We start from the raw sequence: 12,902 nt of genomic DNA, 5'->3' as shown, positions 1-12,902 counted from the left end.
CCACTGACCTGCTTTCCACAGCTAACTAAAGAAGAAGATGGTTTCTGTTATGCGAGCTACCAGCCAGTCAGGAGATTGAAACAGCCAATCAGATGTTAGATTTTAGTGAGCGAGACAGGTCGATGTTAGAAATTAGAGCTTGGGCACATCTGCTGAAAACCGTCCTCTCACTACCTGCTGAAGGCCTGCCTGAGTGATGGATCTTTACAAACTGTAAAAACTTTTGGACTTCACTGTATAAATAAATGTATGTACAATTTACAGTAGTTATAGCTCATTTGAAACGATACTTAGCAGCAAGAACTTGAATATTTCGACTCTAAAATTATGATGGCGTACCCTACTATTGATGTTCAGCCAAATAAATATGCTTATTTGTTTGTTTGTTGTATGTTTTTTCTTTATGCCAAGAGTAAGACGAGAAGATTGATACCACTCACATGTATGTTCGATAAATATAAGGCTACAGGCAGCAGCCAGTTAGCTTAGCTTAGCACAAAGACTGGAAACAGGGGAGACAGCTACCAGGCTTTGTCTAAAGGTAACAAAATCAGCCTACCAACACCTCTAAAGCTCAATAACTAACATGTCTCAGCTCATTTTTTTACCTTTAGCCCGAACCCAATAGCTGTTTCCCCTCGTTTCCAGTCTTTGTGCTAAGCTACGCTAACCAGCTGCTGCGTGTAGCTATATATTTATCAAACACACACAAGAGTGGTATCAATCTTCTCGTCTCACTTTTGGCAAAAAAGCAAGAACACACTTTTCCCCAAAAAGTCAAACGATTCCTTTTAAAGACAGTGAGTGTTATTGTATTGCCACATTAGCTACAACATACAGTTTGCTGTATTTAGTTGGAAATGGAGCAGTGGATCTGGGTGTGTTTCATGTTTGCTTAACCCGGCACTGCCACTGAGATTACTGAGCTAATGAGAAAGCATGACACAAGAAACATGAAAGCTGCTATCATGTGCCTGTCTGTTACATGCTCTATAACTTCAAACCTCGTTTCTTCATCGTACCACAGACGGAAAACAGCCTCAATTTTAGCAAGATTCAAAGAAGGATATTTGGCAGGTGAACTGTTCACCTGTACTAGCTAAGATATTCTTTGCAATGTAAAATACTGTGGGTAATATGAGCAGGCTAACACAGTCATCTGTACACACTGCGCCTGCACAGATGCTCAAATATTAGCTCAAACTGAAGTCACAGGACAGACATTCCTGGAAATTAAGCCCAGAAAGCCCCATCATTGTGACTCTGTCAGGTTTAGCTGTAACGTAAGGCCGGCAATAAAAACCCTAATTATAGTTTACGGTAATTGTTGAGATTCCTGCTGAGGGAGAGCTGCTTCAACAAGGTGTGAGGGTGGTGGCATCACAGACCATCAGTCTGACTGTTGTTAAGCATGTGATTGTGTATGTCCTGGCTGGACTGGTGTAGGAAGATAAATAGGTATTAAACATCAACATTGCACTGATTGAAATATAAATGCATAATTAGAGAGAATCCAACAGCTGCTACTTGTCTTAATCTCCTAATAACCAAATGGGACACACAGTAGCTGCACCCACAGAGAGTGAGAATGAAACAATAGTCACAGATTGACAAGCAAAGGCGTAAAGTATGTGGTGAAAGAGAATAATGATGAACATTAGGGGCAGACGAAGAGAGAGAGAACTCAGGAGTGTGGATTATAATCTGAATCTAGCAAAAATCAGATGTGTCAAGAGCGAGAGATTGAGGGGGGAGTCTGACACTTCAGGATGTTGTTTTGATCTTCAGATAACAAACCAGGTGTTCCTCACAGCTGCCACAACAGAGACAACCAGGCTCTCATCACTGCCGGGCCTCCCATGAGACTTTGGGGTGGTCCGATAGATACACGCCGTCCTACATATTGAGGCAGCAGCTCTGGACTCACACAAACATGTAAACACACATACCTCGTCACTATGATGATCAAGATCATTCATTTTATTTTCAGAATAGTGGAGTGTCATTACGTCACATGTCGAAGACAACATGGCTCGTGTTTACAAGAGCAGCAGGCGTGCTGAAAAAAAAAGGAAGTAAACCACCATCACCAGTCAGCATCACCACAGTGACGATTAAAAACCCCTCAGCTGTGTGCAGCAATCTACAGAGTAAAGATCCACCAAGAATCAAAACACACTTCCTCACAAAGATGGGTGCCTCTCCACCTGTTTAGGCAAGTGCTGTTGATCAATCACCTCCGCAATCAATCTCTGACAATTATTGGCTTGTCGGGTTACTGCCAGTTAGTGCTTAGGGACATGCTAATGTGATCGATCTGCTCCTAATCAATCACTCTCATGGCAGGATGGATCCCATATATTACATTCCACTACATGCACACATGTGAGAGGAGAGAGATTCCTTCAGTATCAGAATACAATCCCGCTGTGAGTCCGGGTGATGATGCAGTGATGGTGTGCTGTTTAAAGGTGCACTGTGTAGTTTTGGGGGAGTAATAAGAAGACTGTGAAACAGCATCTGGACAACCGCAGGGTAGTTAAACTCTCTGTTAGACCAATCCTAATCAAAAACCCTGCTAAATTAGCATTTCACTGCAGGCTTCAGAGACCGACAACCCCCTCGAGCTGTGGAGTAAAATTACATCCTCGCCTCCATCATGTGAGCGAAAACACGACTGACAACACGGCCAACTGGCACATTGGAGAGCCACCATCTGTCCAGGAATACTACATCCACGTTATATTGAACTCTTTTCAGTGTTTCACACTTCAGATGTCATCCTGAGGCTGTGGGCTCTGCGTGTTTTGCTTGTGTGCTGCTGAGGGTGCAGACTGTCTATTCATAACATCATCATCCTTGTAGTGAGGAGCCTTGGAAGGCATCCAACAGCATCTCTACACACTGGGAGAGCGAACTGGTAAACACATCCAGCAGACCTCTGACAGACAGATGATCTGTGTTTGGATCTTGGTCTAAAGCAAAACGACAATGAAAGATAATGAAACTAGTCATAAAACATATTTCTGAATGCTGTCTGTCATTAAAAAACCTCTTCCACTGGATCTCTGGTGCAGGATCTGGTTTCCTACATGACGCCTTGGGAAGCACTATGGTAATAAAACTCAAGAGATGTGAATCCACACTGATAGCTGAGACTTACTTTGAGGTAATCATTCTCAGATCTGAGCTCTTCTATCTCCCGGACAAACTCCTCATGCATGCCGTCCATAAACTCCTCTGTGAGGTCTGAGAAAGCCAGGGATGTGCTGGCAGGCACCCTGCTGTCAAACGAGGTGACCGAGCGCTCCTCGCCGGGGGATATGCTCCCTTCCCCGGTGTCCGCGCCCACCGAGAGCTGGTCCTTGTAGCAGCCGGTCTTTGCGGCGGCTTGTTGGCTCGCCCTGTCCGCCAGTGCGCCATCCCTGAGCGGCTTGTCTCCGTCCGGTCCGCCGCCCCGGCTGCTCCTCGACTCGGCGTCGCTGCTCACAGCGTCCGTGGAGAGCTTGTTTTCCTCAGAGGCGCAGTCCGAGAGCTCGGAGCTGCTGTCGGTCGGGGAGAGCTTCCCGGTGGTGCAGCCGGAGTCCTTGGATAAATCGTCCGATCCGATGCTGGCGTCCGACACCTTCCTCCGCCCTCCGGTGCTCTTGGCCGCCTTGGCCGCGGAGGACTTGGACAGCCCGGAGAAGGAGGACTTGCCGGCCGGTTTGCCTCCACCGCTCTTCTCCGCCTTCCCATCCTTCCCAGAGAGACTCCCCACGGGGCTGCGCCTGGAAATGCGGCTCCCCAGGTGGATGGCTCCCGGCTTCACGCTCAGGGTCGGGGTCCCAATCCCTCCGCGGATCTTCGTGAGCGACCACCCGGGTACATCCTTCGGTCTGGCCGGGGATGGAGCCCGGTTTATCTTCTTCTTCTCGCCGGGAGGCTGAGCGGGGAGCTCCGCGGACTCGGCCCGGGGGTTCAGCTGCTGCTGCCCGGGCACCGCGTGCTGCGTCTGCCCGCTGTCCGAGCCCTCCGTCCCGCCTCCGCTTTCCATCTTCTGCCGGAGATGGAGTCTCCGTTCCTTAGGCGAGGCGAAGACGAGGTGAGTCGGGGAGTTGTGGACATCAACCTCCTTTGTTTTTGTCATTCATTCCGTTTAGGCCGAAACGAGAAAAACAGAAATGAAACCTCCCGTGTTGAGGAAACAGGAGGCAGAAGTTGGGAGTGAGAATAAACAACTGCAGAGCCACACAAAAGGAGGGGACCCTCACTCCTGCTGCCACAACGAGCTCCTGTAGTGCAACAAGACGAAGAAGCAGGAAGCGGAGTCCAACCAGGCAAAAATATAGTCCCGTTCTGCCACAGTGTGTGAATGAATCCGCTTTGTCCGGACTGATCCTCCCCTCCTCTCTTCAGGATATCTGCCTCGATCACATTAACCGGCCGGGTGTTTGCTCAAAGGAGCAGTGGGTGAGAAACAGAGAGGCAGTGTGGTGGATCTGGTGTAGCCTCCCTCTGTGCCTCTCTCTCCGCCCAGATAACGGGATGAAGCCCTGGAGGAGAGAGAGGGGAGGAGGAGGAGGAGGAGGATCTCATGTCTGCAGCTCTCTGTCGCCTCCACTGCAGGATATAAGAAGGACACGAGGAGCAGGTAACAGAAAACAATCCATGATGTGAGAGATGCAGTCAGAGCAGGACTCACCATGGATCATTATGCATTGCATGAAAGCCAGAGATATTATAAAATGAACAGGTCAGTGTTCGTTCTTGTACAGAATGAAATTTAATACAATTAATTTCAACCAGGCACACAACAGAAAGGAGAAGAGAGAAAACACTGCTCATAACAAACCTGCAGAAACAATCAGAGGCTACACGTTTAACACTATATGTGGAATTGGTAATCAATACACAACTACAAGCAATAATGAAAGAAACACAAGTGGAAAAACACACACTACAGTTTCCACAGAATGAGATGATACATCACAGTAAACATGAAGCCTTTATTAGGTTTGGCAGAAGTGTTTCTCTCCTGATTAAAGGGGCACTGTGTAGTTTGGGAGAAGAAATTCAAACTCAGAATTTTAATATTTACAACAGTAATGAGGTAACGAGGAAAATAAGGTCACCATGGCACTGTTAGAAGCTAGAAAGGTGGCAGGGTCCGCCACATATAAACAAAGTAAAACAGTATGAAAGTGTGTTGTCCTTTAAGGTCAGTTCGTTTATTCAGTTGGCTCAGTTAGCCGTGCATCAAGTGTTACAGACTGGAGTACAGAGTGTTGGTGCTGACACCACTAGCACAGAGAATTTGGACTGGGACGGGCCCAGGGCTAGCTGGTTAGCATGCTAACTTCAGCAGATATCTCTGCAACACAATACATATACATCATATTGTCAAAAATGTTATTTCTTTACATTCTGTAGATCATTTTGAAATATTTTTGAAAGTTTTTAACAAAAGAAAATTCTTACATAATTAATGTTTGATCAGTCATCTTCATGGTAAGTCTGTACACAGCATATCTGTACAGACACAAACACATCATGATTAATTCACCTCCTCTCTGTAGTGGGAGGTCAGAGCATCAGTCCATGAGGGGCTGCTGCACATGGTATCAAGGTACAGTAAGTCTCAGGTTACATCTTTTACACCTCTCTCTCTCTCTCTCTCTCTCTCTCTCCCTCCCTCAGTGTCAGATATTTCAAACCAAAATTTCATAGAAATTCATTCAATAGTTGATATATTTCACAGGAAAAGTTAAAAGTTGAACCTGATGGTGGTGATAGAGGATAATCAGAGTCAGTGACTCATCCTCTGGGGACCATGAATGTCTGCACCAAATGTATTTGGTATTCATTTAAAAGCCGAGCTGTTGATACAATCCACAAAAATGTCCAAAAACAAACAGAACCCATTTTACGATCACACTCTTTGTTAGATGATGTTGGAAACAGTGATATCATGAATTATCTACCTGATCACACTGTCCCAAAATGTTATGTAACTATGTTCCCTTATACAGCATGTTTCCTGGTACATATATGCAGAGCAAGTAGGAACTAGAAGTTAATGGGTAAAAATGTGTTTCTGCAGTATTTACCACAAGTGACAGGGATGTTCTGTCATCTCCAGCTATTAACAGCTGATTCTTTTCATTATTAAAGCTAAGAAGCAGAGTGGGACCTCCTCCTCTGCTCCCCATCTCTAATAATAACCATATTCATGTTTCCTTCACCATGTGTTACCTCAGTAGTATGACTGCATGTACAGTATACACTCTACACACAGTTACATTCCAGTATTTATAACCTCCGATGTTAATGCAGGAGCATCTCTATTCATGTTTTCTCTTGGATCTTGATCTTCTGTCTCAGTTGTGGCTGCTAATGAAACTGTAACCGTCAACAGATTAAAGTCTCATCATAGAACCGATGCAAGATGTCGATACAGTCTGCGGTGGCAGAATCACACTCTGTGAATGATTTATGAGCTGAAACTCTAGACGGGCAAACACAGAATTAGAGCAGTTAGAATAGATTTTACTACTAACGGATCAGTACCGATGGTGATGGCCATTTTTATGTACTCGTATAGAGGGTCGGCTTTAATACTGACCATGTTTACATGCACACAAATAATGTAATTGTGTTGTAATGAGAGTAATGCATAACTCATAAAGACAAAACTGATGATGGTGCCAGTATGTTCTTCGTCATATGTCACTGCCAGGTTTCACTGTTTGTTTCAACTTGAGAAATCACATGGTTCTGTATGAGGAGCGGGAAGCTACTCCACATTCAGACCAGCTTTAAAAACTCCAAAATACAAACATCATGGAAAAAAGACAGTATTTTAGCTGAGTCAAGATATTGTAATGTCATTGTAATATAATAAGCAGTGTTACAGTGTATCGGGTCAGAAAATCACCTTTGGCTCAGTTGAGAAACCCAGGGTAAACCCACTGTGACATCACCCACTGGTTTGTGAAACGCTCTTTTGAAACCTTGAGTTTGGTATTATGGTTGACACCATATTGTTTTTGGGGTTTTTTTGGAGCCAGAAGTGACCATATTTGGACTGGTGGTCCTGGGGGGATATTTTGATTGGATGTGACTGAGAACCAGAGGACTTGTCAATCAGGTAGCTGTGTAATAAAGCATACCCTGCTTTATCGTCTATTTCACTGTAAATGGAACCGTAATTTACAAAATGAGCATCATGCTGTGTTGAAGAAGACTTGAAACGAATGATTGAGACTATAAACTCATTAGGAAACTGTTAATTGATGTAATACATCAAGTGAGACGTAGGGTCATTTTCTCATAAGTTTACATACAATCAGACTTCTGCCCCCTGCTGGTCATTAGACAGAATGACAGAATTCAAGGCACTTTTGTGTTTGCTTGAGGCCATTGTTGTCATTTCACACTAAACTTGCTAATTAAAGAAAAAAATATCTGTGAAGAGGAAACCTGATGAGTTGTGGGTTTGTTTTTGTTTTTTTGTTTCTTACTATTCCCTTCATCTTTTCTTTCTCCTGTGACTTGACAGTGAATCCTCTGGCAGAGATCTTACATTTATAGAAAGATACTGCTCTGAGCAGGAGGGGTGAATTTGAAATCACGCAGTCTCTAAATCATTCATGGCCAATGATCCTGCAGAGGGAGGCCACAGAATTACATCTGATAGACTGTATATCTTCATTCACACCAGAAACGCTGAATGGCTTCCGATAAAAGGAGCATGATGTGTTTGGATCAGAGAAATCCGGTAGGAAATTATTTACTAATTTGCTGTAAATCATAACCAGCTGAAAAAGATTTTTACATCTGTTGTTTTAAGCAATACGTGTCTTGGATTCCCTTTAATGTGGAAAATCCTGTTGTGCAGAGGAAGTGATGCATTTTATTTTGCTTATAAAAACAAAGAGAATTCATACACATGAGAAATTTCTATCATAATCAGCATTTTCACTGCAGATATTTTGACTTGTCTAATCAGGGAAACCACAGATGTTACTAATAACATTAATGATGAGGCAGCTAAATGAAATTCAGCTGTCATTAATTTCATTATTTACACCTGCGCTTTTCCTACAGCGACAAGTCAACTTATCTTTAGTGAAATCTTCCTGCAGTCATTATATTGCACAAACCAGAGTCAACTTCCATGAGAGGTCCATGTCATACCGACTATTTGGTCACCCTTCTGTACACTGTAACTCTATACTGAGATTACACACTTATTAAGGATCCAATTCAACATGGAAATTGCAATTTGGAATAGCAGAATGGATCTTTGAATCATTAATGAACAGTCCATCCTTTGCTGCATATAACAGGGTGGTAAAAGGCATTCATTGAATAATTAAGCAAAACCCAAGTGCTACACAAACAGCACCCATGTTGGCCCTCACAATGCCCTGCATAAAGCCCCCCCCCCCCCCCCCCCCCCCCAGACCTATACAAAACACAGGCTAGTGGTTAGCCTTTCATAATAAGGTGGAATAGAAGTATTATTACATATTAGTATTATTAGCGCACCACTCCCTGATTTTAATTAATTCGCTCACAGCCTCTAGGTATGCTAGCATTAGCTGAGAGCGCACCACGTGTGATTCAGCCAAGTCGGTAGAATGAAATAATGGCAGTTTAGGTTTGTGCAAACCACAAGTGATATGTTCAAGTTTGTACATGTCATTCATACCATACTGACATTTTCTACAAAACGTGTCATATCCTGTTCACATTGTAAGCCAGAGACCACAGTTCGAGATATCATCAACATTTGTAAGCACAAAACCAGTGGATATTTTGTACCTAAACCTAACCAGACCACCCTGAAGTTACAACCTAAATGGAAAATTGAACCTAAAGAAACTTAAAGTTGCAACATAAGCAAATGTAAAGTTTTAACATATCCGTGGTTTGTGTAAACTTATATTGCCAACATTTATGCTAGCGACTGGGTTATGTGGTTTGAACATGCTAGCCTTGCGTTAGCTCAACAGTACAATCATTTCTGGTCTGCTTTTTTAGTGTGTGTGCAGCTGTTGTATACACAAAAACAATTCAGTGTTCACAAATGTTGTTCCAACATGACATTTCTTGATATCCTCCATATCTTCTAAATGTCAAACCACAGCCAAATGCTACCAGTTCAATTGTTTGCTGGGGATTGTTGCAGGCAGTGATGAATGTAAAGGTGGAATACATAAGAATTTTAGTTTAAAACATTCAAAGATTAACGAAAACAGTTTTGATGTTATGTCAAAAACATCTATGTAGTGTGTTGCAGAGATGTCTATGAAAGTTAGCATGCTAGCCAGCTAGCCCCGGGCCTGCAAACCTTTTTCCTCCAGCGGTCCAAAGCTCCTGTGTTAGCGGTCTGAACACCAACAACCCCCCTGGTAGTCCAGCTAGCTGCACGCCTAACTGAGCTAACAAGCTAACAGTAGCTTTGGATGTATACACAGAATACAGTTGGGAGCAGTTAGCAAATACTCGGTTGATGCTGCCCCCTGTTGATCGGAGTATAAATTCAAGGTGGCCAAATCCTATATATTACTAATTCAAGCATGAGACCTAATGACATACAGTGGGTGCAACAACATACTGTGGCCCTCTGATATCCAACATTCATTACTTGCTTCCTTGTTGTCATTGAAACGATCACCCGTTTGACCTCCCATCAAGAATATGAGTGTAAATGAGGTGATGAACACCATGATGGCAGCATGACGCCTCACACCACCTCACACCACCTCCACTGTCATTTCGGCCCCGATGGAAGACCGGAGGGAGGAAACCAAGCCGACCAACCAGCAAATACTTGTTAACAATGAGCATATTTTACTAATTATCTGTGAAAAAAACACCCCGATGTGCCTTTCATTGTCGTCCAATCTGGGTATTAGAGTGCATGATTTCCAGTCTGCTTTGCTGGAGGAAAGAAGACGATAATAGAAACCTGCTGTCCTTACAAGTTATCTTCAGTCCAGTAATTGGAAAGCAGTTGGTGTGTGTTGGTGCTTCTGATGATGAACTGCATCAGCAGTGCCACTATGTACAGTCCTGCCTGCTGACATGAGGACACAGATATGCTCTTTCTATATCTGCTCTCCCTTTATTTGCTTTTTATTATATGTTGTTCTGCAACAACCTCTGCTTGCAATTATTTTCTGAAAATTGATTTTCTTTTGTTATTTTAGTTAGCTAATGGCCACTTGCACTAGCTGTATTTATATTCTCAGTAAAGACAGCAGTGCAATCTTCTCAGCAAGATAGCACATTAACATATTTCCCAAAATGTCAAACTATTCCTTTAAATGTGGCTTTAATTTTCAAACTCACACACATGCACACACAGCAGTTTTTTGGCACCTAAAACTTCAAACATCTCAGAGGAACTAGAATCTGCACTGCATTCATGATTACTGCATATTTCTAATCACCTCCACATGTTTTATCACAGTGTTACTGAAGAAGACTAAAACTAGCAGCTCTGCAGCATTGTTGTCAGCCTCAACTGATTATTTTGAATCCCCCTGCGAGAGTCAGACAGGATTTTTTTCTCCTGCAAGTGAAATGAGTCTCATGTGGCTCACTTTATCTGGAATAACAAGTTTCTCCTCACCTCTCCCGTCCTGCTGGGTACAGCACATGGCTGATATATGATGATATTGAATCACAGAGCTCCCACTGACACTGCGGGGCTCCTCAAAAGTGTTCAGGGTGTGTGTGTGTGTGTGTGTGTGTGTGTATGAGTGATTCAAAAGTTACATCATTGTTTCAGATCATAAAATAAGAAAGAAAATTAATTGCATGATTATCTTGGCTTGGTTTTTCAGACGAGGATCAGACAGCTGAAGTGTGCTTGTACCTGGTAACTTGCAGTAGTGGAAGTTACTGCATACGTTTAAGTTCAGTACAAATTTGAGGTACAAGCACCTTGAGTATTTACATTTGATGCTACTTTATACGTGTACTCCATTGCGTTTCAGAGGGAGATTCTGTACTTTTGCTCTTGCTTTACAGATTCAGATTCTTAACACAATCGCCTGGAGTGGGACTGTCGTCTTCCTTTGCCTCACAAAACACAGGAGTCCTGTCATCAGAAAAACAAGTCATGAATATTTGATATATAATTATCAGATATTTTTAGCTTATCACAACTTCAGGTCACTTTGTAGTCTGAACAATTACTTACTGTGTAGACTCAAACACCACATGCTCTCCATCTTGTCCTTTCCTCGGTCGTCCTTCTGGTCTGGTTTGGAGGGAGCATCTCTTCCTCGTCATCATGGAAACCCTGGATGCACTGCTGGATTGTTGAGTCTTGGTCTTCCACGATGTCTTCTCTCTCAGGTGGGCTGAGGCTGCTACAAGCGCCCCTATAGTTACCCTGTGTTACCAGAGGGAGGTGCTGCAGGGGTCCTGGTGGTGGAGCAGCTGTACACTGGCAGGAGGTCACTCTGCTCCCCTTATCACCTCTGGACGGTGTTTGGGGTCGGCCAGTGGCAGCAGCTAAAGGAACATAATAACACAACAGAATCACTGAATTACTAATCATAAAACCTGTAACACTTGTTTGATAATGTCCTAAAGTCATCTTCACCTCAGTAGGAATAAAAGGAAGAAATCAAAGCACAAAAAGTGAGTAATCTTTAACTTATTAGGACTCTTGAACTTACCTTCTTCACCAGTATGAAGTGAATGGCAGTGTCTCAGGTGTTAGAGCAGACACGGCATTCACTCCAGGGCCAGCGTGGCCAGTGTCGGAGCCAGTTCAGATATTTCAGTCTAATACCTCAACTGGCTCCGATCAACACAAAGTGTTGTGGTCTGGGTTTTTAGTTTTTTCATTACCTGTTTTATATCATGTTTTACTTCCCACTTCCGGTCTTTGTCTGCTTTCCCGCCCTATTTCTGTGTACACCTCTGTCTCATTAGTTAGTCACTCCCTGTGTATTTAAGCCTGTTTTGGTTTGTCTGTTTCCCCACGTCCTGAATTCCTGTGTTCCTGAATTGTTCTGCATGGCTTCTTGGTTTGCGTATAACTCTTTAGTTTTCTGGAATTCGTCTTATTGCCTTTTTGTTGATCTCTTTTTGGATTTTAGACTTTAGCAATAAAACTCGCCTATTGTTCCTTCACCAGCCTGCCTCTGTGTTTGTATTTCGATTAAATCTATTTTTGCATATAATTATTATTATTATTATTGAGTTTCTCTTTTCTTACTTCCTTCTCACTCTGTCATGGTCAGGATTTTTGGTTGAGTCATCACTGGTTTTATTTTTTATTTAAATCCTCGTGTCAAGTTTTACTCTTCATTTCCTCTTTTTGTCTGTTTTGCCGTTCTTTTTGCTGTTCACCTGCGTTCCATTTGTTAATCACTCCTGTATATTTAAGCCTGTTTTTCCTCCTCACTCTTTGTTGGTTCGTTTTCTTTGTGGGTTGGTTTTCAGCCAGTGTCTCCTGCATCTCCTGTCCCTTTTCCAGGTTTCAAGGTTTTTAGTTTTAGTTTTATAGGTTTTCCCTGGACATTCCCTTACCTGCCTTCCATTGCCTGCTTTTTGGATTTTAGACTTTGCTAACCAGCATTAAAGCTTGATTTTTATTTTTTTTTACCTGCCTACCTCTGTGTCTGCATTTACTGTAGGTCCCTTTTGGCGTAAGCTGTACCAGTATATATGTATATATACTACACAGTAACACCAGTAAGAATACAACCACAAAGTAAAAGATATACCCTGGTGCAAGTCACTACCTAGGGCATAACAAGCACTGCCAGACACAGAAGCTAGATTTAAAAAAAACCCCGCCAGACACAGAGGCGAGCCTTTAAGGTTAAACAGCTCTGCCAGACACAGAGGACACCTCTTAAGGCTACAAAACCAATAAAAAGCAACTCAGT

At 43.0% G+C, this 12,902-nt stretch overlaps 1 protein-coding gene across 1 annotated transcript in view; it reads right to left on the bottom strand.

The window, feature by feature from the left end:
* The window catches only part of mtcl2 (microtubule crosslinking factor 2), a 97,021-nt gene extending 92,616 nt beyond the window's left edge, over positions 1 to 4,405 (bottom strand). Inside the window, exon 1 of the mRNA XM_073469435.1 lies at positions 3,164 to 4,405. Within this exon, the coding sequence (XP_073325536.1) occupies positions 3,164 to 4,129 (966 nt within the window). The 5' untranslated portion in view covers positions 4,130 to 4,405. The remainder of the gene's footprint in view (positions 1 to 3,163) is intronic.
* Positions 4,406 to 12,902: the final 8,497 nt, after the last annotated feature.

The sequence above is a fragment of the Pagrus major genome, chromosome 7 (assembly GCF_040436345.1).
Source record: "Pagrus major chromosome 7, Pma_NU_1.0".
NCBI classification, from domain to species: Eukaryota; Metazoa; Chordata; class Actinopteri; order Spariformes; family Sparidae; genus Pagrus; species Pagrus major.
The sequence above is the reverse complement of the archived record's forward strand: the minus strand, read 5'-3'. Positions and strand labels throughout refer to the sequence as shown.